The following is a 25815-nucleotide window of genomic DNA, read 5'->3' as shown; positions in this document are numbered from 1 at the left end:
TAGTCAGTCTCCATTTTCAAATGAGATTAGATCAAAAGGATTCAGTAACCAAATTTTGAAACTAGCATTCTCCCTAAACTGCAACTAAGAAAAGTTCTATATTCTAAATTGTGTCCCTAATAAATTAACAAACATTTATTAAACCCTACAAAAATCAAACTGTTCAAGGAGCTTACATTCTATCTGAACACACAACATGGACACATGTGTATGACACATTAAAAATATTTTGCATATATACCACACATACACCCCAAATATAAAGGAGGGGGGGTGGCACTAGCATCTGGGAATAGGGAATGGTTTCATGTAGAAGGTCACTAGAGCAAAATTTTGAAGGAAACAAAGAATTCTAAGAGATGGAGGTGAGGCAGGATTGTATACCTGCACGGGCACTGCCAGCACAAAGGTGCAGAGACAGGAAATGGGGTATCACGTGTAGACATCCACAAGGCTTATTTGAATCTTCCATCACAATCTCTCTGCCCCCAATCCCACCACATCACTTCTTCATTATCAGCAGCTGTGCCAGATGAGACAAATCACTCTACCTCTCTGGGCCTTCGTTCACTCACCTCAAAAATGAGATAACTCTAAGAATACGGAACACAAACGTCTGGGTGGGGTGAGGAAGGGACTTTGACAACCTTAAAACGCTTCAGGAAAGGTAGTCATTACGGTTACCGGCGAAGATTTTTGGGTACGCATGCGTCTTGCGCCGGCTCGGGTTGGTAGGTGAACCCCGCCCCTTATCGAGGGAACTAATGGAGTGAGGCGAACGTGCCTTGCGTCCGCGTGCTCGCTGAGAAGCTTACGTCTGTAGCGGTTGGTCGGGATTTCTGGGTGCTGTGCTGCGCCCTGGCGGAAGTCTGGTCCCACCTCGGCAACCTTGTAACCTTGGCCCGCCAGAAAAAAACGGTTAGTGGGGAATCGAGATCGCGAGAACGTCTCCCTTGGAGGCTCGTCACTCCGCCGCCTGTTTACTGTAATAGCTTTTTAAAAATTTATCCGTCTGCCTCTTTTATTATTCCCCTTAGCCCTGCGTCACTTCCGTCCTCGGTGTACAAGAAGAGGGCAGGGCGCAGCACGCGCTAAATACCCCTTCCTAGTCCCTGGGGCTGGGGTGCGGTACGGTAGCTGAGCTGCCTCGCCGAGTCGCCAGGTGGGCGCGGCCTCAAATGAGTAAAATTACCCCTAGAGTCACTGGCCCACGGCCCTCGCCCTCCCGGACCTCTGGCGGGCGTTGCCCACTCACGTGGCCTCGGGGCGAGCCTGCTTGGAGCACGTGCCTAGCGCGTCCGGGCCGAGGCGCCGGCGAGGCGAGGGCGGCCTGATCTGGGGGAAGAACGTTGAGTAGGGCCGCAGCGGGCGTCTGCTGCCCCACTTTATGTAGAGAGTATGTGTTGTCCGTGACACTATCTGCCGCCGTGACCGTGGGAGGTTACACGGCAGAGGTGGAGACTGGCCAACTTCGAAGCAAAGCCAACATCCAACAAGTGCCAACTGATCGGAAGCAAAGCTGAATGAATGCTGAGGCTTCAGGTTGGGGGCAAAGTCAACATTTGGAGCTCTGCCTAAACGCGGGGAGGGGGTCTGCTCAGCCCCCGCCGGATTGGGGAGCGGGGGGGCCTAAGGAGAGCAGACCAGGGCAAAGGAGACCAATTGGATGCCTTGGAAAAAACCTTGCCTTTGCAGTTGGAACGCCTGGGTCCAGGCTCTGAGTAGCGGACACTTAGTAACAGCTATGGGAGTAGGAATGTTACCAACCTTGTGGCCTCAATTTGATCTTCTGTAAAGTGGGCATGATGATGCTTCCACTACCTGCCTCAGTAGCAGGAGAAAAATGCTTTTAATGAAGAGTCCCAGAGGCTTCCTTATTAGCAGTATTGGTTACTGTATCCCTTCTCACACAACTGGGATTAGTGGTAGGCAGCTACCTGGGGTGTCATATGGGAGTGATGCAAGCTAGAGATAATTGTTCACGTTTTTACAAGGCATATTTTTGAATTCCAAAAACTCCCAACCCCTTGGCTCTTAGTGTTTATTTTCTGATTAGTCATGTATATCACAATGAAGGCTCAAAGCCTCAGGTAGATGATTCAGGGAGAGAACAATTTTTAAAACTTGGGATGGCCAATTTATTGTGGCTCTACACATGATGTATCTGAACTGAGATTTTATAATTTTATAATTGTTGGGCCATTGGGGACCCAGGACTTGAGTGTGGCCTTCCACAGTCCCAATTACCACCAGCATCATCAGTCTCAAAGACAAAACTTTAAGAGAAATATTCATGTGTCTGCTCAGGTCACTATGTAAGTGAGGTAAGCTCTGACTGAAGAATACCATGTCTCTCATAATTATACAGCTTCCAGGGGACCCCCTCTAGCATATGACCTTAAAGTTGGAGTCTCAGAAAGGAAATTATAGCAAGAAAAACAATATACACAATCACTACAACAATGTAAATAGAACCACAATAAAACAAGTGAAATTACAAAAAATAAAATTGGTCCCAAAGAAGACAGAAGACATCTCCTCTCCCCTCCTTTGCACAGGTAGGGGTAGTACTGCATTAAGTGCCAGACTTTTTCCATGCATTGATTGGTTTTACTGAATTTTTTTCTTTTGAAAAAAATTATTTTTAAGGGATATCATTTTGGAAGAACTCTAAGAAATGTTAAAAAACATCAATAAGAATCTATTTTTTAAAAATAATATATGGGAGCAATTTAAATGTGGGAGTAAAGAAGGTCAGATTTTTGGAGGGTCATGAGGTAAAAGTCGAGGTGTGGGGTATGTGAGGTTGTTGCCAACCCTAAAGTTGAGTACACCAGGCTGGCTGTATGTGGGGCAAGTAGTGCAAGGTGGAATAAGATGACTTGCTATCTCAACACTCCCTGGCCAGGGGTTAGTTAGATCAGTCACTGGATCCCTTGGCAGAGGAGTCCCAACTCACTAAATTTCTTTTGTTTATGGTGGTGAATAGAGGGTTAGGGGATGTTTGGCTCAGCTCAGATCAGTCTGCATGTTGGAAAAGTATGGCAATTCTTAGCTGGACTGGATCTGAAGAAGACTGGAGTAGTAAAAGAAGTACAGAGGGATTGGTAGGCAGATGTCAAACTTAATTTTTTCTTTTAAAATACTTTATTAATGTTTTTCTCCCCCCCCCCTTTTTTTTTTACAACTGTCACTTTCCAATGACCCCCTCCTCTAACACTAAAAAGATCTATCTTGTTAAACAGATAAAGTACAATCAAGAAAAACAAACTAACATATTGGCCATATTTGAAACTATATTCCTCACTTCACACCACCTCTCAGCCAAGAGGCAGGGAGGCATGTTTCATTCAATCCTCTGAAGTCACCACTGGTTACTGCATTAAGCAGCAAAGAACCCTAAGGAGGAAATGGGAGGCAGCACATGTCAGGCAATTGAAATTACCATTACCACTTTGACCACGATCCCCCTTCAGACTCTGATGGAGACAGCCTAGGACCTACAACCCCAAAGCCTTAGGAACATCATTGTCCCACAAACCACCACATCCACTTCCAGCCCCAAACTTAGCCATCATTAAAGGGAGGAAGAATCGGGAGATTGGGCCCACCTTCTTCATCACCACCAGTGCTAACCAATGCTACCAATAGTCAGGCCCAGGAGCCTTAGAATTGGCAGCACTCCCAAGACTATCAGTCCTGCTTCCAGCCTAGCAGTAATATCCATCATCCAAGGAAACAACTCCAGTGGGAAAGGGACCAGCCATTCCCCCCAACTGCTAACAAGGCTGGCTAGCTAGCCTACCTGAAACATCAGTGTACCCTTAGGGAGATCTGAGGCAGCCTGTATCTGACAAGTAAAACTACCACCACCTTGACCATCATCTCCCCTTGGTCTCTAATGGAGACAGGCCAGGACCCTAAACCTAAGACCCCTGGGACCCCTTGGACCGCCTTTCCAAATTGATGTCCACAGCCATTAAACATTGCTGGGAAGCAACTTTTATGTAGAGGCAGCCTGACAACTGCTCTTGCAGGTGCTTTAGCCACAGCTCTTCAAGACCCAGAAAGGAAAGTTCTTGCCACTTGGTATTGTCAAGTGATTTAACATCAGAAATTATGATTTTATGAAAAATATGATTTTGTCAATGGAAAAGACAAAAGAAGGAGCACTGGTATCTGCTCCGTCACTGTACTCTAAGGACCACAGGATTTTTCCACTTAATTTGCAACTCCAACTCTGTGTATGTTGTCCCCGTTGTCAGAGTGTGAGCTCTTTACAGTCCTAGTCTCATTTTTCTATTTGTATCCCCAATGTTTATCACATGGGAAGCACTTCATATTGCATCATTCATTCGGTCACTGATTCTTTCATATCTCTTCTGAAGTCCTAAATGGTCAAACCTCACTTTAAGGCTCTAGGAACCCTGATATTTGTGGCTAATAAGAAGGCATATTCCATTTGACTCTCTACAACCAGGAGAGATTCTAACAATTTATGATTTAAGAACTGCAACTAAAGAAGAGACCCAGCTAGGACAGCTCCACTCCTAACCCTTGCATACTCTTTAGCCTCTGGGTTGACAATGGGAAATGGAAAGGTCCCCTATCACTGGCTATGTTCGTTTTATGAAATTCTTTCCTCCCATTGCTATGAAATATTCAGTCTAGCCTGGGTGGGTGAATGAAAGACATTTATGTGGGGATTCAATAAGTTTGGTATGGGAGGGGAAAACATAAAGAAACAAAGATGCAAGAAGGGTAAATACCACTGGCCTGAAGGTCTATGGAAATCAAAGAATGTGTATTTGGTGAACATCTCCGTCCCTCCCATATTTCCTCCCAATTTGCAAATAAACTATATTAAAAATGGAAGGGGAAAGAGTATAGAAAGTGGTGGCATATGAGAAATATGAAGAGCAGTGGACAGCCCAGTAACTCAAGGACATAATATCTAAAAAGAGGCAACAGTAACAATACTCATGGCTTCAGATGTCTATACACAGATGTTCAGATAACAACAAAGTGACCTTGCGGTCAACTCAAGGAGGTACAATTCTATTATGTCATGTCACTCATGAGTGGAAAACAGATGGCAAGAGAAGCATAGCTCTTATTGAAAAAGGCAGTGCAGTAGTGTTGTGTATCAAAATATACTCTTGTTGGGGTGGCTAAGTGGTGCAGTGAATAGAGCACAAGCCCTGGAGTCAGCAGGACCTGAGTTCAAATGTAGACTCAGACACTTAACACTAGCCATAGGACCTTGGGCAAGTCACTTAACCCCAATTACCCTACACTCCCCCCTCTGAAAAGCACAAAAACAAAAAAAATACACTCTTGTGAGATTAATGAGTTTGGGGGGAAGAGGAAGAAACATGGTTGAAGGCATCTAGGTAAGGGTCAGCAGAAGGAGAGCAAAAACTGTTTTGTGGTGGGTGTTCTCTACATGCCAGTCATACACAAAGAGGGAATGGGTGATGAGTTCCAGAAGCATCTTATAAAGCTGGCATGGAGGGAGTGGTAATGGTGGGCTTCAACTACCCATGCATCTGTTAGAGCTCCTTCTTCTAAAGTCTGATGAATTCTGCACTTGTCTTGATAATTAAATTCATCAAAAGGTGGAGGAAAGGATAAAAAGAACTCATTCTGACCAAGTGCCAAAGAAGTGATGGGAACCAGAGAAGGAAAATATCTTAAGAGGCCATCTTAGATAGGGAGGGAAAAGCCAGACCTAGTCTGATAAACATTCTAGATTTCAGAAGAGTTGATTTTAAAGAATCCAGAGAAAGGATAGATAGGATCCTTATGGCCTAAGATTCCACAGAGGAAGTCAGCTTGACAAGGATGAAGATATTCTTAAGAATGAACTCATGAAACAAAAATAAATTAAATGAGAAAGAAAAGGAGGAACCATTTAGTATAAATGCACTGGTAAATCACTAACAGACAAAATTTTAAAAGATGTACTCAGAAAATGGGGAAAAAAGGGCAGGTAATTGAGGATAAAGACAAAGGACTGGCACAATTCTATAAGAATAATACCCCTAAGTTGTAAAGCCCAGAAAAGATCTGAACCTTGTAATGAATTCTGATGCAACAAAAAAGGGCTTTTAACAATGTGTTGAGGGCAAAAGGAATATTAAAAAAGCCATAACTATGATTTGGGGTAGATGAGATTATAGTGGACAACAAAAAGAAAGCGCAACTTTACTCACTTTTACTTTGGTTTTGCTTTCTTTGCCAAGAGTAGGAAGTATAGAATAAAAATATTTAGCAGGGAATTAAAAAACTAAGTTAGATGAGGAGAGTTGCACCTAGCTAACTTCAACAAATACAAATCACCAAGCCGAAAGAACTATAGCCCAGGGAGCTGGAAAAAATTTCGGATATGATTTGTTAAGCTACTGTCATAGATTTTTGAAAAATCAAAGTGTCACAGGACTGAGTTGCGCAAATGTTGACCCAATTTTCAAAGTGGCAGAAGGTGGATTTTTTAAAACTATGAGCCGTTGAGCTTGACTAATTCTTGGCATTATTAAAAAGAGGGTTTGTGAACATTTAGAAAATAACAGTGACAAAAGGCTGCACTGGCTCATCAAACGCAGGTAATGCCAGACTACATTTCTTTTCTTGATGGAATTTCTAACTTGATCACAGAGGAATGTTGTAGGCACAGTGTACCTGGATTTCAGTATACTTCAGAGAGGCAGCATGAATAGAGTATTGCATTGGACCTGGACTCAGAATGATCTGGGTTTGAATTCTTCCTCAGATGCTTACTAGCTATGTGACTGAGGGCAAGTCACTTAGGTCAATAGCTGTTTCCTCATATGTAAAATGGAATAACTGTACCTATTTCAAGGGGTTACTGTAATGATCAAATGAGATGATATTATGGAAAGCACTTTGCAAATCTCAAAGTGCAATATAAACTTCAGTTATGATTACGATTATTATTTTTTTTTTTTGCCTTTTGGAAGGCAATTGGGGTTAAGTAACTTGCCCAAGGTTACACGGCTAGTATTTTTGTGTGTTAAGTGTCTCAGGCCGGAACCGAACTCAGGTCCTCCGGACTCCAGGGCCAGCGCTTTACTCACTTCGCCACCTAGCCGCCCCAAGTTGTAATTATTATTAATTACTACTACTGTGGCAGGCGGAAAGACTGTTCAAGAACTGCCTGTGATCCATAATGGCTGTGTGACTCTGGACAAGTCACTTAACCACTCAATGCTCTAGGCTGTTATTCTCTAAGACTGTAAATTTCTGAGAAGGTACCAACTTGAATTAATTAATGGAGAATTTCTTTACTCAGGAGTTTCCCAAATGAAATAACAAGTCCTTTTCTTATCCCATATTTCACCAGCACAATTGAGAGTCTCTCATAATATCCTGTGAGCAATATAGAAAAAATGTTTAAATGAGTCTTCAAATATTTGAAGTTAAGTGGATTCAGCATAAAAAAAAAGCTATTAGTTGATCATTGTCAAACCTGAAATCTCTACTAGCCTGTCAGAGGGCTTTAACCCTTGGCCTATCCTGTATATCTAACATGGTTCTCAGTTTTCAGATGATATGGCACTAGTAAGGATAGCTAACATGCTGGGTACTAGAACTATGATCCACAAAGACCATGATGGCAAACTAAAATGATGGGCCATGCTAAAGGGAGAAGTGTCAAGTCCACAAATGTGTACAGATCCAGGATGGGGGTGATAGGAGTTTATATTAAGGGAAAAAAAAGCCTATGAGCTCAGCACGAGTTCAAATTGTGGCACCCTCCAAAAAAAGCTAATGTGGTTTTAGACTGCATTAACAGGAACACAGTGAATTGCACCAGATGATAGGGTATGCATGGGTTGAGATCTGCAATTGATAGTCCCATTGTGTTCTGCCAAATTCAGACTAAATTTGGAGTACTGTATTCAGTTTTAGGTATCACTTATTAGGCAGGACATTGACAAACTGGCCTATGTCTGTAAGAAGGTAACCATTATTGTGAGAGGACTTAAAATTGCAACATACAAGGATCATTTGAAAGATAGGGAGATGTTTGGCTTGGAGGAGAGAAGCCTAGAGGGGAACATATTAGATATCTTTAAGCTTTTTGAAGGGCTGCCATGTGGAAGAATAAGACTTGTTTTTGCTTGGACCCAGAGAGATGACCAATGGATGGAAGGTTACGAGAGACAAATTTTGGTTCAATATAAGGAAACATTTCTTTGCAGATCTGCCCAAAAACCAGAACCAACTATCTTTTTTGTCTAGAAGTGGGTTTCTAATTACAGCAAAGACTAGACGACCAAATTCCAGAGATGTGGTAGAGGAGACTCCTAGTCAGGATGGACGTGTGTGAATAAGTAGTTTTCAAAAGAAGAAATCTAAGCTATTAATAGCCATATGGAAATTTTTTAAATTTTGAAAATGTTGAAAATTTGAAATATGAAATGTTTTAAATCACTAATGATTAGAGAAATGCAAATTAAAACACCTGTAAGGTTCCACTTCCCACCCATCAGGTTGGCAAAGATGACAGAAAGGGAAAATAACAAATGCTGCGAGGCACTGAGGAAAAACATGTGTCAGTCAAACTGTGAATTGGTCTAGCCAATACAGAAAGTAATTGGGAACTATGCCCCCCAAATTACTAAACTGTACCCTCTGAGCCATTGATACTACTACTAAGCCTATTCCTCAAAGAAATGAGAGAGGAAAAAGACTCATATGTATAAATTGTAATGGATACTATCTCAGGTCTTAGATATCAAATTCTATGATACCATGACCTCAAAACTCCTTTTTTTTTTTGGAGGGGGGAAGGCAGGGCAATTGGGGTTAAATGACTTGCCCAAGGTCACAGGGCTAGTGTTAAGTATCTGAGGCTGCATTTGAACCCAGGTCCTCCTGACTCCAGGGCCGATGCTCTATTCACTATGCCACCTAGCTGCTCATTCCTCATTTTTTGATAGCCTCTTTCTTACCTTTCCCCATCTTTTGGAGGCCCCTCCTCATCAGTATGTAACAAAAACTGATACCAACTCCCCCATGGAGACTAGAGACTAACTCGGTCACCTTAGAACAAAAAGGAATGAACTGGGAGAGCCACCAGAGTGGGTTCTGATTTAATACACAGGGCAATCCTCAGTCCCTGTGGAAAAGAAGGCGCCCATTTGGTTAGATGTTTTCTCTCACCACAGGGCTGTAGGGCTGTGAGGTCTAAGACTGTCCTAACACCACCAGGTCTCACTATAGGGGGCTTCCCATCTCCCCCATCTTCCCTGGCAGCCTTATCCTCTCCTTCTGACTCCTTTCCACCAGTGTCTCCAGTTGCCCCTTTTGTGCAACTTAAAAATCACAGACTTACCCTAGTCAATGTCCTTTTTTAAGACCCTTTGCTCCAGAAAGGTGCTACTACCACATGTCCCCATCTCTTTTTTATTCCTATACGTATCCCACAGCTATCTAATCTAGACTAATAAGTATCATTAGAGCTGACCAGTAGCTAGGTAAGGATATGAAACCATCTATTAAGGGGACACTGGGATGCATCAAGTAGTTGAAGGACCTACTATGATTTCCTAAATCAGAAGTAAAATCCTGGGCTGGTCTCTGATCCAAAGAAGTATTTCTTATATTCCTGTGTGATCCAGTTCCTCTTCTAGCTGCTGGAAAAGCCCAAAATATTAGAGATAGAAAGAAGGGATCTTGAAGTTCAGCCATCTCCTCCATTTCCCTCCCCTGCCATTTACAGATGAAGTAATTGAGATGCCAAGAGAAAAAATGACTTACCCCAGGTCACCCAGATAGTGACAGCAGCAGGATCTAAACCCAGGTCTTCTGGTCCAGGGGCTCTCATTTTGGACAACCTGAACATTCTCTTGTCATCTCACTTCAAAGGCCTGAGGCCTTGGGCCAGAAGAGGCCACCCTCAACAGCTTTGGAAGGGAAGACCAGCATCGGACCGAACCAAATAATTCAATGAACCAAACCAAAGTTATCAGAAACGTGTATTTTTTCTTTTAATAGTAAACCTCTTTACAACAAATATAGTGAAAGAGTTTTCAAACAAAACTCATAAGAACTTGAGGACTTTTTTGTCTTTTCTTATTGTGTAGAATACCAAGAAAGCATCACCATACAGCACGGAAAGAAATATTGAAAACAAATCAACAGCCACACACTTTCGACTCCCCCCGCCCCCAGGACCCAGTCAGAGCCATAGGGGAGTGGGTGATTGTCAGGTTTGGGAGTGGGGGGTAGGGTTGGGAGAGGATGGAATACCTCCTTGAGTTTTCCACTCCCTTTCCTCAGACCTGGGCTGGGGAGGGACACAAGAGAATCCAGATTCTCTATCAAAAATAATCCAGCCCCACCCAATCCCATCCCTCCTACCAATGTTTCAAAGGAGGGGGGCAGAAGGGAAAGCTAGGAGTTCCCAGGTTCTGCTCCCCACTTAATGGAACCCTAAACTCGCCCCCTAGTCCCCTCAAGGGATCCTGAAGAGTCAGTTAAAAATATATAGTGATATAGATATTTCTAGATACACTTTTACATCATCTTGTCTTTCCAAACAAATAAATAAACAGTAAGAGAAGTGCATTGCTTCCTTTCTGTCCAAGGTGGGAAGGATTAGGATTGGGGATCGGTCTCGCAGCTGTATTTAGTGCACTGTTGTAAGGGGTGGTGGTATTTTGCTTGGGGGGGGGGGGGGGGGGATTCCTCTCACCCATCATCCCTGATAAGCTGTCTAAAAATTGGAGGGTGGAGGTGAGGGGTGTTGGCTGTCTCCAGTGGTTGCTTTGGCAAATGCCCAGTTCTAGGGGGAGGGGCTGGGAGGAGGTGTGAGTTTGGCTAGTGAATAGGAAGGGAGTCACCAAGTCACCAAAAAGGGCCAGGCTCCAAGGGGGATTGCTTATCTAATTGGAAAGCCCTGTGATAAAACCTTGGGATACTGAACTGCAGAAATGTAACAGACACACACTCATGTAGCATTCTGCTTCCCCCCTTAAAAAAAAACTACATACACACACACACACACACACACACACACACACACACCTCTCTGTATATAATGTACTGAGGCACATGAGTGCACTCATGCACATACCCAGAGTTATCAACATCAGAAATGCCACTGTAGGACAGAAGGCAAACCTCAGGAATACTATACATGCTCAGGGGCACACATACATAAAAATGGAGGGAAAGGGAAGGGAAGGCTTCCCCTGGGGTATTTAGTGGTAGGGTAGCTCAGCCAAGGAAAGCTGGATAGAGCCAGGGAGAAGGTAATTCTGGCCAAAAAAGGGGGAGAATTAGTCACCTGCAAGTGTTTACTGACCACCTACTACAGTGTGCCAGGTACTGTGCTATGAGTGGAGGGGGGCGGGGCAGGGCTTGACATAAAGATAAATAAGTCCCAGTCCCTGCCCTTAGATGGGAAGATGGGCATGCTGGAGGGCCAATGTACTCTAGACCAGCAGTTCTCCAAGTGTGGTCTGGGGACCTCTGGGGCCCCCAAAGACCATCTCATGGGGGCTCATGAGGTCAAAGCAATTTTCATAATGATACTAAGATGTTTTAATTTTTGATATGGTAAATATGGATAGATATAAACCAAGTTCTTTGGAGTCCCCAATAATTTAGAGTCCTGAGGCCAGAGAACCGCTGTTCTAGAGGGATAAAGAAGGAGCACACTCACTGAGACGTGGGACTTAATTCAAGGAGGTAGGACTGCATGTATCTGGGCTTTGAAGGAAAGGTAGGACTTGGGGAGGACAGCACATTCCAGGGATGAAGACAGGTAGAGAGGTAGGAAAGTCCAAGTCATGCTGGGAGAAAGGAAAGAGCCCAGTCTAGCTGGAGCAAGACAATTCCTGTAGGGGGCAAGGTTGGAAAGATAGGACCAAATGGGAGAGCCAGGCGGGACCAGCCGCAAAATCCCCCTTAAAAATGGACATATAAAAATAATCAGTGTTTTAATTCAGGAAGTAAAGATGATTCTCTGAGTAGAGAGAATGTGAGGTCCATAAAGATAGGGATCTTGCCTTATTTAAACTTTGTATTTCTCCCAGCATCTGGCATACTGTAAGTGCTTAATAAATGCTTATTGAATTAATAAATGAATGGGTGAACAAAGAAGGGAGCTGGATGCAGCAAGAGAAAATATCCATGAAGGACTTTTGGGAGAACAGAGTTGGGAAGATCAGGAAGGTGAAATGCTGGACAACTGGTCACTTTATAAACACACAAAGACAGATGCATGTGCACACGTATGCGAGCACACCACCCACACACACCCACTGACACACCCACCCACACACCCACATACACCTCCCCACCCCACCCCTCACACACATACACACCCTCTCTGCTTCAGGTTCCTCCCCCATGAAACTTAATTTCAGAATACTGCAAATGGCTAGGTCTCTGAGGTGGGTAAATATAGTCACTTACAGAACTAGGCCTCTGCTACCTCTAAGTTTCAACTGAGATGAGAGACCTAAGACAGAGCCCCTAGCCCTAGGGCACTGGGGGCACAAGCCAAGTATCAATGTCTGAAAGGATGGGGGAAGACAACCCAGCCCTCCCCATTGTCCCCACCTCACCTGTGTGAGTAAGTATGGAAGTAGGGGATGCTAGGGGAATCCTCCAGCTCCCTAATGATCTTAGACAGCCAAAGATCCAAGGGCCCCAGGCTTTGGCTCCTTCTCTGGCCCCCTCACCCCCCCCCCCCCCCCCCAGCTACACACATCTGTGGAGAAAATGAAAGGGGCAAAAGTGGGGCAAGGGGAGGGCAAGAACAGTAGAAGAACAATCTCATCTGTACACTACGGGCCATTTCAGAGTCATTATTATTACAATATACTTTGACAAAAATAGAATTTCATTTCATATCAATACAACAAAAAAACAGTTTCCTGGACTGTTACATAGCCAACATTTCCAAAGTTGCTATTTACAATTACAGTAGCCGAGGGAAAAGTAGGGTGTGGTGGTGAGGGGCTGGGGGGAAAGGAGGTGGTGATGGTGGGGAGCAGGAGGTAGCAAGCTGGTAGGGATGGGAAGGACCAAGAGAAGGAGAGGTGGGGCTAGGGAGAGAGGAGTGGGCTGGGGTGGGGCAAGGCTGAAAAAGAGGGCCACCCTAGGACACTACTAGCACTGGACGTGAGGCTTGTCAGCTTCACCCCATCCTACCCCCTGTCCTGGCTCTGGGACACTGTCGGCTCCTCCAGGACCTGTGCCTCTGGTGTATGATCATATGTGAGCAGGGGAGTGGGCATATGTCCCTCCTCTTTCTATGACCTCTATGATAAAAGAATATTCTGATCCTCCCTGACCTTAATGCCCCCTGCCCCATTTGCAATGGTGCCCAGGTCCTCCCAAAAAGCCTAGTGCAGTCTTTTGTTAAGCCAGCCCAGGCCTGCTGGGGTGAGGGTCCAGGTGAGAAGGAGGAGGTGTAGCAGATGCTCACCATCCTCAATTTCTTTCCCAGGTTCTACCAGCATAATTAAGACTGGCTCTGCCCCATCCCCTCCAGGTTGAGGCTTAATTTGAAAGGCTGGCACCAAGGGCAGAAGGATGGGGTTGGGAGCCAGAGTGAAAGGGGTGGGTGAGGGAAGGGATGCTATTGCACTGTATATTTTAGAAGAAAACCCCAGAGAAGGGAAAAGGAGGCCCTCCTCTCTCTCCACCACCAGAATCCCCCTCTAATGCCTAAGCAGGGGGTACTCCACACACACTGTGCTGTGAAGCAGCCCCCTACTCCATCCTCACCCTCTTCCATTTGCAGAGAGGAAGACTCCCAAGTTCCTCCAGGTCCTAGGGGAAGGGAGGTCTCTCTCTACCCCACTGATGTTAGACTTCCCAGTATGTGAGAACTTATCTTCTCCTAGATGCCAAGGCCTGCAGTTCTCACACTACAAGTGCAACTCCATCCCTTGCCCCTTAGTTTTGGAGAATGCAGTTTACACATGAATCAATGAAGGATGGGGATTCTTTTGGAATTCCAGGCCTGAGCACATGCCCCACACCTAAGCAGCCTAGGTACATATGAATAGCACTGGAGAGGCAGACACCCACGGGGATTTTAACCCCAACTCCAGGAAGCCCTCCTGAAGCCCTGCAGCACAAGCAGAACAGTGTTGACCCAGGCATCTAGCTCACACCCCCCAGGTCCAAACTAGGTTCTAGGGTTTCAAAGTCCATTTTATGGGGTTTTTTTTGGTTACTTCCTCTCTCTTGGGGATGGGGGTGAAGGGAGGTTTCCACATGCAGGGCTCGGCTTCTGCCCCATCCCAAAGTCTTTTTGGGGTCCCCCCTCCCCCCCTGCAGCATATGTGTACAACGTGCAAATTGTCCCCCCCAAAAAAGAGTGTTCCCCCCCATGAAAACGGAGGGGAGAAGAAAGAGAAGGGGATGCTTCCCCCTCCTAGAAGCGAGAGTTCAAATTAAAAAAATAATAATAATAATAATATAATAATAATAATAATTATACACAAATGTAACCGTCAACAGGACACGGAGCACGAGAAAGGGACTAGGGGGTCGAGCGGGGAGGAGCCCAGGACTGGGAGGGGCGGTGAGATTGTCAACTCTTCAAGAGGGAGGTTGATAGAGGAGGGGGAGAGTCATCACTTTAATGTCTGTAGAGAGAGGAGATGTAGAAGGAAGGTATGAGGGAGTGCTGGGTCTGGGAGTGCCCCTTCCCCAAGTCCCCACCCTGGCTCCTGGATGTGACCCTGTCGCTTATGGAGAGGTCAGCTCTGAAGGGATTGAGATTAAACCACAAGAGCTTTCTGGGGAGGAGGGGAGGGAGATGAATTTAACACATGTGGGGGGTGGAGAGGGCAAGCAAGATGACTGGGAAGGAGCTAATGCTTCAGTGAGAACAGATGGAAGCTAGATTTCAAGAAGAACCTTCAAAGGGAAATAAGACGGGGACAAAGAAACAAAATTGATGAGGTCCCTGATATGACAGGGGGGAATGGGCTAACACTGCAATGGGGGGAAGAAGTAAGAATGTTGGGAGGACTGCCCAGATGAAAAGGAAGAGGTCACGTTACCCAGGTGTCCAGCCGCATCCGCTTCACTGCTGAGCTCTCAGTGTCGGGCTCTGGGGCTGGACGGAGCAGCCCCAAGGTAGGCCCGAAGTCACCCCTCCCGTCATCCCGCTCCCCAGCTTCATAGGATGCACTGGCAGGGCTGCTGAGGCCATCCCCAGGTTCAGGCCGAGCAGGGGCTGGGAAGGGGGCAGGGGCTGGTGGTGCTGGGCTGCGCTCTCTGCTTGGGGACACCGGCTCTGACTTGATGCTGATGTGGGGATGGGTGGTGACGGTGAGGGCTGCAGCAACATGAGGCAAGGGACTGCCCGGGCTGAGGGGAGGGGGGAGGGAGGGAAGGGAGTCACAAAGGGATGAGGAACAGAGAAAGTTGAAGAGGTTGAGGGAATAGAGTTAGGAAAGAATGAGACATGAAGAGGATGGAAACAGAGGGAAGAGGAGGGAGAGACAGAGTCAGGAGCAGGGTCAGGTAGGGAGAAAAAGTAAACAAAGATTAGTTTTCTTTCCAGTCAGGTCTGGGAAGTCTGGCTTTGAGGACAGGCATGGGCCCTCTGGACGGTCCACCCCCCTACCAAGATCCACACAGAATGATACTCACATTAGGTTGCTGAGAGACACAGGGACCAGGTGGGATTGTTGCTGCTGCTGCTGCGGTGGTGGCGGTGGCTGTTGCTGTTGGGGCTGTGGCTGTGGTTGTGGTGGTGGCTGTTGTGGCTGTGGCTGTTGCTGGGGTGGCTGTGGCTGTTGCTGCTGTTGCCAGGCAGTAACGTTGCCTAGCGACAGTCCCCCAGTTGAGCTGAAAGCCGGGAGGGAAGAGAGCTCTGCACTGGTCAACTGATAATCTGCAAAGGAGAAAAGAGGAGTGAGAGCTGAGCTTGGTGACCAAGGGGAAGAGGCAAGCAGGGTGCTTGGCGGGGCTGTCAGCCAGAGAAGAGAAGATGAGGGGCTGAAGGGCTAGCTGAGGAACCCACAAGAAGTGTGAGGATGGGTCACGCCTGTGTAACAAGCCCTATCGGAAGACAAGTCAATAAACTCACAAAAAGCTGCCCTCTGGGTCTGGAGTCATTGCAGCTTGGTACCACATCTCCAAGGAGCTTTGGAGGAGAGAGAAGGCACCCATGATGAAAACTGTAGGTAGCTAAATCAGCACTTCATGTGTCTTCTTCCTTAGCCCACCCGTCCCTACGTCTCCTAAAAGTTGCCAATGCAGCAAATAAGTATGAACACATGTTTACGAAAGCATGGCACCTCTCCCCTCCCCAACCTGTCCGTGCAAACACGTAACTTAAGAAATGGATGCGATCTCCATAGCAGTAGTAATTGAAGTAGCAGCAACTTATATTTCTAACACACTCAAAGGATTATAAAATGGAGCTAATAATTGGCTGCTGATTGATTGCTCTGAAACCCCTGAAAAGTAGGCAGTGCAAATACCATTTTCTCATTTTACAGCTTCAGAAACTGTGATTCAGAGAAGTTGCCATGATCACACGGGTGGCTAAGTACAAGAGAGAAAACTGCATTTCTATCCACCTCACAGAACTATTATGAGAGTTGGTTTATAACTATTAAACACTATGGAAATGTAAGTTACTATCATCATCAGCCCCTCACCTTCAGGTATATAAGACAAGAGACAGCGCCATTTTACAGATGAACAGACTATCTGATCTCTCTTACTGAGTTGAACTGAACTGAATGGGATAATGAAGGCCTGTCCAAGCTAAGGATATTGTCCAAGGCTGGAGAGCCAGCAAATGTGGGTGCCTGCTCAGAGGTAAGAGAAGGGCTAACAAAAGTCTCTTGATGCCCAAGTACAGCACTCTGAACACCAGGGGTGCTCCCACATAAACAAAGGCCCTTTGATGAGAAGGGTGAGGGTGAAGATCCTTAATATTTAAGAATGTACAGAGGTCCTGAGACCACAAAGTTTGAGAAACACTGCTTTATGCTATATTATACAGATGATCCATGTCCGCAATCTGACTTAAGTTAACATTAGCCAGACAACCTTCACATTAGCCAGAAGGTCTGTGCATTGTTCATTCTTACAAACAACAAAAGATAGAGTAATTAATTAGTAAGATGTGTATCTCCACCAGGAAGTCCTTTAGATCTCTCAAACTCAAAGTGTTGGAAACAATCCACTATCTCTCCCCCAAACTCATCCCTCATCTAATCTACCCTATTTCTCTTGAGGGTCCCACTCACCCAGATGCACCATCCTGGAGTCCTCCTTGACTCTTTCTTCTTCCCCAGCCTCACATCATAATCTCTCTATTCTACCTCCACAACACCTCTTCTATCAGCCCCCTTCTCTCCAATGACACCACAACTGCTGAAGCCTCCTACTTGGCACGGAATGCACACCTTCTTCAGCTCTGCCTCTTGGAATCCTTCAATGCTCAGCTTTCTTGTATTGCCTCCTGATCGTTTTTGCTCATGTGTGGACTGATCCGTTTTTGTTTTGGGCCACTGTCTTCTGCACCCCCCAATGGAAGAGCCCAGAGGGCACAGGCAGTTTTCATTTTGCCTCCCCAGCACCAAGCACTGGGCCTGGTATACAGAAGGCTCTTAATAAATGTTAAATGAATGGCAGCCACACAGTTTTGGGCTTCAAAGACTCATCCACATGATTTGGGAGTGATGCCCCCCTTTCAGAGAGGCACAAAAAGCAAAGGGCTCTAGTTAGTTTCAGTCTGTTCTTCCCAGAAGATCTATCAGTCTAATGCTGAGTTCTATTGGCCAGTGTTGACACTGACCAGAATTTAGGCAAGACCTGAAGCTAGAACTTGAATTTGGGCCAATGTCTATAAACAGAGAACAACTAATAGCAAATTCAGTGGACTCTTGTTTATACTTCTGCTGTCGATTAGTTATATCTATTGTCTAACTGGAGTCCTCTTAAGTATATCACAGACATTTCCTTTCCCATATACATACGTGTGAAATTTTTCATCTCCTAGCAGAGAGAAAGCCTGAGTTCTCATTACCTACATCCACACATTATTCTTGTTCATAATAGAATGAGAGACAAGAGTTGGATGAATTTGCTAAAAGCCTTTCCTGTTTGTTGATACTAGTTAATATTTAGCCACATCTTACATGGAGGAAAATAGAAGAGGAAGAAAAGCAGGTTTTATGTCTAGTGTCTCAGTGAAGAAAGCCATGAAGATCTGAGTTCAAGTCCTACCTCCAAAGCAAACTAGCTGTGTGACCTTAGGCAAGTAACAGAACTCATCAGTGCTAGTCCAGGCAACTATCTAAGGTTGTAAGTTACAGACAAGGAGCTGATCTGCATTCATGGAGGGAATTTCCTCATGATAAAATCACAGTCCAGCCCCTCTCCATTTCTTACTCCCAAGTAGACCCTTATGTATGAAAATCCAGAATGACAGGATAAATAAGTTAGGGGGGTCAATCACGGGTGTTCCCCAGCCTACTAGGGTGGGAAGAAGTCCTAGACTAGGCTGAGGGAGATGCAGACTCCAATACCAGCTTTTATAGCTGGGATGAATCACAGAACATGGGCACTACGAGAGTCCTTAAAGATCAGCTAACCCAGTCCCCTCATCTGACAAAGGAGGAAACTGAGGCCCAGAGAAGTGGTGGGAGCAGGACCAAGACCAGAAAGTGATCCTAGGTGTCAGGTCTTTTAGGCCCAGGCTCTGACTGGCTGCTACACCAAACAATGCCATTGCTTTGCTTTTCTGCATCTGTTGTCTTCAACTGCAAAATGAGGGACCCTTCCAGCTCCAGCATCCTGTGACTCTCTGGGTCCCTTTATACCATCCAACCCTTTGGCCCTTTTAAGATGTTGGCAACGCGCCCACTGGAAGAGCAAAGGCCCACCTTCACTTCATCAGGAGGGCAGTCCCAGCTGGGCAAGCATTGAACAGCACAAAAATGCTGCTGCGTGTTTTAGGAAAGGCACCAATGAGTTGGAGAGGATGTAGATGGTAAGCTGCATGCATGCACGTGCGAGTGGGCACACACACACACATGCGCACACTCACACACACACACAATTTACAAACACTCACAATAAGAGGATCTGGTCTCCAACTCTCATTCAGATCTCTGCCTCTGGGCCTTTTGCTCCTAGCTAGGGTTTCAGTCTGAATCTGGACATGGGGCCAGACTGGCTTACATGGAGAAACCTTATAGAGGGTGTCTGCACTAGAGGAAGGGCACTGTTATTTAATGCTTCCAGGGGTTTTATTATTATAATGAAGTACATTTTTTTTTTGTCTTTTACTGTACAAGGTACCCAGTGTGTACTGGGATCCTGACAGGCTGGAGCTGGGCTAGGCAAGCTGGCCCTCAGACTGCATTTGGCTGACCACCAGTTTTTGTTTATATCCTTTAAAAAAAAAACAAATAAACACATTTGGGGCGGCTAGGTGGCACAGTGAATAGAGCACCAGCCCTGGAGTCAGGAGGACCTGGGTTCAAATACAACCTCAGATGCTTGACACACTTACTAGCTGTGTTACCTTGGGCAAGTCACTTAGCCCCCAATTGCCCTGCATCCCCCCCTGCAAAAAACAAAAAAATTTTTAAAATTTAAAAAAATTTAAAAAAAAAATACATTCAAAACTGTAAAAAACAGTCTTAGGACCCCAGACATAAAAAAAAAAACAAGCAGTGAGCTGGCTGTTGACTGACACCCCTCCCCCACCGCTGCCCCTGGACTTGAGCACTGGGCTAGATCTCATAAAATAATAGGGATAGATGTAAATATTCTAATACTGGGTTACAAAAAAATCAACTCTGGAAGTACAAGAGGAGGGAAGTGTGAGCAGACAACAGTGATGGCACAGGAGAGGAAGCTAATATAATCCTTGGCTTGATTATGAGAGCAGCAACGGTCCCACTTTACTCTAACTGGGCCAGACCACTCTGGAATGCTGTGTTCACTTCTGGACATGACATTTCCGGAAAGGGGAGGCTTTATATCATACCTACTATGTGCTGGGCACTATGCTAAGCATTTCACAAACATTATCTCACCTGATCCTCACTACAATCCTATGAGGTAGGTGCTATTATTATCATCCCCATCTGACATCTGAGGAAACTGAGACAAACAGAGGTGAAGTGACTTGCCCAACCAAGGTCACACAGCTAGTAAGTGTCTGGGTCACATTTGAACTCAGGTCTTCCTGAGGCTAAGCCCAGTGCATCACCTCAATGCCTCACGAACACTGATAAAGTGAAATAATTGGAGGAAGGCAACCAGCATAGTGAAGAAAGCCAAGATCCTGACAAACAGAGCGATGAGGAGGCTTAGAAGGGCCATGATAATTGTCTTTCAGTGTCTGAAGGTTCTTGAGTGAGGGAGGCATTAGCTTTATTTTGCTTGGTGCCAGAGGGCAAAGCAATGGGTCTAAATGGCAAAAAAGCCCAATCCTTCTTGCTGGAGCCTTCTTAAGATGGAAGGGGCTGCCTCAGAAGGGAGCAGGTCCTTTTGCTGAGGCTGAACAGCCCCATTGTGGGCTGTCACAGAGGGGATTAGTAAGCTCCAGAGGAGAGGGTTACAGGCCATCTGGCCCAGCGAGCCATCTCAAGCAGAGCCTGGATAGCCCTATGTGGGGGAGGGGGCCTCTTTTCATTTCCCCATGTTTACTAACTACCTCCAGTCTACTAGGATAACAGCTAGGTCCTTTCCTTTACTAGGAAGCCTCACTTACTCATGCAGCAGAGGGAAAAAACAACAACAAACCCTCTATGAAAAGGTGGTAGATGGATTTCACAATCTATTCTCAAATGTGGGCACTACAACAGTGGGCCCTACAACAGCTGGCACCAGCATAGTCCTGGAGGCAGGGAGTATCTGCCTGTTCCTAATTCTGCCCAGAGGCCTCTACCAGCATCCCTGGGACCTCCAGGCCTTCAGTCACTCCTCCCTTCCAATCTCATTCCCATCATCTTCCCTGACCCCCTAACCTGCACTTCCCAAGGAAACCGGATAAACCTGCCCTCAGCCCTGCCCAGGCCTCATCACCCAGCTGTGCCCCATCACTCTGTTCCAGCCCTTCTCTACACTCCTCAAAGAAGCTTCTTTGGTCTGCCTTCTTCCTCTGCTCACTTAATGCAGACCCAAACTTCTCAGCCTGGACAGCAAGAGCTCTGTTTACTTGGATCGTGCATTTTTGTTTGTGGCTCATTTTCCCCATCAGGCCAAAAACTCTCTGAGGACAGGGACCACAGTTCTTTTTTCCTTCTCTTTCTCAAAGGTTTTCAGCACTCAGCTTTGCTCCCATTTCCTGAAAGGACACCCTGAACCCTGCTGGATGAGGGGATATCTGTGCTGGGTCAGGGCTTAAATATACACTCACCTGTGTTGTAGGCGGTGGGCATGGAGGAGAAGGGAAGCCCTTGGCTGAGTAAACTGGGTGTTGCCACAGAGACCACAGGGGTGGTGAGTGAGTGGGTAGACTGAGAGACCCCAAGACGCTGGGCATTGTTCTGCAGAAAGAAGAGGCCCATCAGAAGGAAGGCATGATGATGTTAGCTGGTCTTCTACCCAACCCTACCTCCACCCCCCAATCATAAAGTCAGTACCAGACCCTGTGTGGGGACTAGGGTTTCTGTTACAAGATTTAGTGATGAAAGGAACCCTAGAAATCATCTAGTCCTACCCCTCTTCATTTTACAGAGGAAGAAAACTGAGGCCCTGGTCCCAGAGGGGTTAAGTGTCAGAATTACAGGGATTCAAATTCAGTTTGTCTGACTCCAAATCTCGGGTTCTTTCCATTGCCCCTTCCTGTCTCACCCCACCCCCCAATACAGGTCCACAAGGGCAGGGTTGCCCACATGGTGGAGGGTCGTCAGTTGGTGTAAAGGGAGGACTGCACATAGCACATCTCACACACAGAAACAGAGACACATCCACTCAGAGACACAGACTTAAAGGTACAATATGGGCCTCTTGGCCAGAGGACCACCAGTCTGCTGCTATCTTTCTCCTCAGTCCCCGGGCAAGGGAAAGGCTAAATCACATCTGAGGAGTATCTTGTTCCTTTTGTCTTGTCCAGTCCTCCTCAAATCAGTCCTTCACACTGCAACTTACACCTGGCCAGAGGGATGCTAGAGCTTTGTGAGGGAAGAGGGTGTGGAACAATGCTGATGGGGTGTGTGTGTGTGTGTGTGCGCGTGTGCATGTGTGTGTGTGTGTATCTCCCCAGTACAGGGCTGTCAGCTCCATCTGCCGCTGAGTCACTTGTTTATCCCAACTCCACGCTGAGGCCGAAACTGCCGCCGTGTCGCCGCCAAAGCCTGCCTGCCTTTTCCAGCCTCCTCTGGCCCCGAGTCAGGAGCTAGGGAGGGAGGGAAGGAGGGAGGGGGGAAGGAAGGAGGAAGGAAAGGAGGGAGGAGTCAGCAGCCCCTGCCCTACTCCTAGCTGTGACAGAATCTGTGTGCATGTCTGTGGACATGTATGTAACTGCCTGTGTGTACGCACACATGCATGTGTGTGTGCCCAAAACTGGGGATGAGAGCTCCCCTAGGAAGGGGAGAATCTGCCTCTGCCTTTGGTCCCCATAGGAGGACATGCTTTTTGCTGTAGATGGATAAAAGTGAGTGGGGCATAGAGTCTACTCACTTTAATGGTCTGCTCCAGGACACAACCTAGGGATGCCCAAGGTTGCTTGGTAGCAGGGTTTCCACAGACACCCCACAGGGAAATCCATGGAGACAGACACATTTTCTAACAGTACAGAACCATTTGCACAAAAGCAAACACATAGAGACAAACACAGCCCACCCTTCTAAATAAACACATGTGCACACATACATATGTACATACTCATGCACACAGATGCATGCATGCCTGACCCTCGCTATTAGATTAGTGCTGCCAAAGGGCATGGACTGTATCTTCAGTATCTCTGTTTTGTGCACCAAGTTATACATATAGTAGGCACGTATAATCAATGTCCATCAAAGAAAGGAATGTCCATATACATGCATTGTGCACGCGCGCACACACACGCACACACGCGCACACACACACACTGTCTCTCTCACATCAGCCCCAGGGTGCACATGCACAAATACACTCCATGCTTGAGATTCAACTGGCAGTATGCACCGAGTCAGAATGGTAGTCTAAAGTCATAGGCACCATCTAGGGCCCACACAGAGCCAGTACTTACCAGATCTAAATGGTCCTCAGTCTGGGAGCAGAAATAAAACCAACAGGGCTCATTCAGTCTCTGATCAATGCCCCCTTCCTACCCCCTCTTCCCAGACTTTGGGGCAGGGTAGCCTCTTCTCCTCCCTTCCTCCCCTCCCCATCTCTTAGAAAGAGATCTCTACTTTGGTGGCTGCCTTTCAGAAGCTGTCACCCCCTCCATTATTCCCTATTCTACCCGGTCTGTCAGGAAGTCTACCCAAGTCTAGGCTCTGCCCCTTTGCTGGTAACATCTTTCTCCTCATATCCATATCCATAGCTGGCAGCACTTATTGTTCTGTCAGTTCCTAGGGCAGGGCCTCCTTTGAGCAAACCTCTGGTCAGGTCCTCGTTTTCTGGTGAGAAAGTGTCCTTGCCTCCACCTCGACTTGGGTGGGAGGCAGAGAGAGGAAATCCTGACTTCCCTGACTTCTCCCTCAGAAATCCTTGCTCCTGCCTGACCTTCATCTCCCCTGCTGAAGCTTGCCGCTTTCTTCTTTGCGCGCCCCCCCCCCATCACTCCCCTGTCATCCCCAACAACACTCCAATGGCCAACTCACCAAGTGATGCATTAACCCCTTCCCACCCTGGGATGTGATAACTCGAAGGTCTGGCTTTCTGCTGGGGGCCCCAAGCTGGGCACTGTGGGTGGGTGGGGGTGGAGACTTGGCCGGGATAACTTTGCTCAGGCTGTTGCCATTGGCGACCGGGAGGAGGCCAGGGGAGGCCCGGGCACTGACATAGCCATTCCCTGGAAAAGGAGAAGATTCAAAGGATGAGAGAAGTATGGATGCTTCCCTCTGCCACAGGTGCCACAGGCTCCAAAACATCCCTTGTGTCCATATGCTGACCAACTTGCTCCCCCACTCCCCACTTAGAGCCAGCTCTTCTGGGTTCAGGAAAGGGCACTGGTCTGATCCCTTTCCTGGAACTTTCTTAGCTGTGGGAAGAAAGGCAGAGGGAAGAACAATCACATCTCCATTTCTGTAACACCATGAGATAAATCTATGAAGGGGTACAAAAAATGCTGGGCTTGGAACCAGAAAACCTGTGTTCAAATCTCCTGGTTCTGCTACTCACTAAGGTGTATGACCTTGGTAAATATCTTAACCTCACTGGAACTCAGTGTCTTCATCTACAGATTGGGGATAATAAAACATACCTCATAAATATATTATGAGGATCAAAAGCGTTAATGTATGTAAAGGGCTTTGTAAACTGTTTTTAAAAGCTATATAAACATCAGCTATCATTATTATATTATTCATGCCCTTGCCAAAAGGGGTGGGGAGGAATGAATTTTGCTGGGGCAAGGGGAGGGGAGGGGAAGAGGTCATTGCTTCTTTCCTGCTACCATCCTCACCCCTCAGGCCACCCTTGGTGCCCATACATAACAATACTAGTCAAGAAGGCCTTCCTGTGGTCTAACCTCCATCCCCTTCCCTGCAGCATCATCAGGCTCTGAGTCCAGCCCTACTTCTCTCTGCCATCGGCCCCATGACATCTAAGCCCTCCGTGCCAGTGTCACCATCCATGTTTGAGGTGAGAGTGATGGAAGGAGACCAGGCCCTGGAGAGGGTGGTGGGGGACACAACCAGGAAGATGGTGGTTACTGGGCAGGGCCAACGCTGAGGTGTTACCTGGCGTCACTGAGGATCAAAGAATGTCATTACTTGAAGGGACCATGTTCTCATTTTACAGCAGAGAAACTAAGGTCCAGAGAAGGGAAATTACTTGGTCAGGGGTCAGATAACTGGTAAATGATTATGCTTTGGCCACTGAGAGGCCATTCCCAATAATCACTGACCAACTCTGACCCTTCCCTTCCTTTCTCTACAAGCAGGGAAAACCAGTCACCCATGTCCTCAGGGATATGTGCAGCTGTGGGTTTTCACAGAGCTGAAGATCACTGCCACCAACATATGGGGGACAGACACTGTTCTGAGACCTCCCTTAGCACTGTGTGCTCAGGCTGGAAGCCAAACAATCCCCATAGGCCTGAGTATTCTCATCTTCAGCTCCCAGGTGCTGCAGGGCATCCCAGGAGAGGTCTGGGTGGTGGGGTTTCAGGACTAACTAAGGGATTCTGGGATAAGAGCAGAGGCAGCGAGCAATCCTGCCCTGGGTCTCTCCAGCTGCCTCTAGCCCAATTCTCAGAGAGGCTCTGGGAATGACAGGAATGTGGAGGTGACGTCAATGGTGACATTCGTAGCCACAGTCACAGAGCCAGCCGAGAGGATGGCCCTAGCCAGGGCTGACAGCTGATGGAGACAGGGCGGGGGAGGGTAAGACCTCCCTCTATGTCTTCCAAACATGTATTCTTGTGTTCAGCAGAGCCAATCACTGGGTTACACCTGTGAGTGTGACCAGGGACACTTTGTGTTTGTGAGAAGGTCTGTGTGTCTGTCTGGGAGAGGGGGTGTGCATCCCTACACTTCTTTCTGTGAGTTTGTGTATCAATAAGACACCTGCTTACCTGTGTCTGTCAGTGTGACCCATCTGTATATTTGTGTCTGTGTGCGTGCATGCATGTGTGTGTATGTGTGAGAGAGATGTGTGTGTGAGAAAGAGGTGTGTGTGTGA

General features: G+C 46.7%; 1 protein-coding gene across 7 annotated transcripts in view; it reads right to left on the bottom strand.

The window, feature by feature from the left end:
- Positions 1-9991: 9991 nt before the first annotated feature.
- MEF2D (myocyte enhancer factor 2D) overlaps positions 9992-25815 on the bottom strand; it is a 45527-nt gene continuing 29703 nt past the window's right edge. For 4 of the 7 annotated variants that reach the window (XM_069107599.1, XM_069107597.1, XM_069107601.1 and 1 more), the window contains 6 exons: positions 23793-23983; positions 23216-23236; positions 21398-21527; positions 15655-15898; positions 15060-15369; positions 9992-14639 (listed from right to left, as the gene is read on the bottom strand). In XM_069107599.1, coding sequence (XP_068963700.1) covers positions 14628-14639; positions 15060-15369; positions 15655-15898; positions 21398-21527; positions 23216-23236; positions 23793-23983 — 908 coding nt within the window. In that variant the 3' untranslated portion in view covers positions 9992-14627. The remainder of the gene's footprint in view (positions 14640-15059; positions 15370-15654; positions 15899-21397; positions 21528-23215; positions 23237-23792; positions 23984-25815) is intronic. The other 3 variants (XM_069107604.1, XM_069107598.1, XM_069107603.1) reach the window with 1 other exon arrangement.

The sequence above is a fragment of the Petaurus breviceps genome, unplaced genomic scaffold, assembly GCF_028583685.1.
Source record: "Petaurus breviceps papuanus isolate PSGF00001 unplaced genomic scaffold, PetGlider_PUasm1.0 90165, whole genome shotgun sequence".
Classification (NCBI taxonomy): domain Eukaryota; kingdom Metazoa; phylum Chordata; class Mammalia; order Diprotodontia; family Petauridae; genus Petaurus; species Petaurus breviceps.
This window is presented reverse-complemented; position numbering and strand designations above follow the sequence as displayed.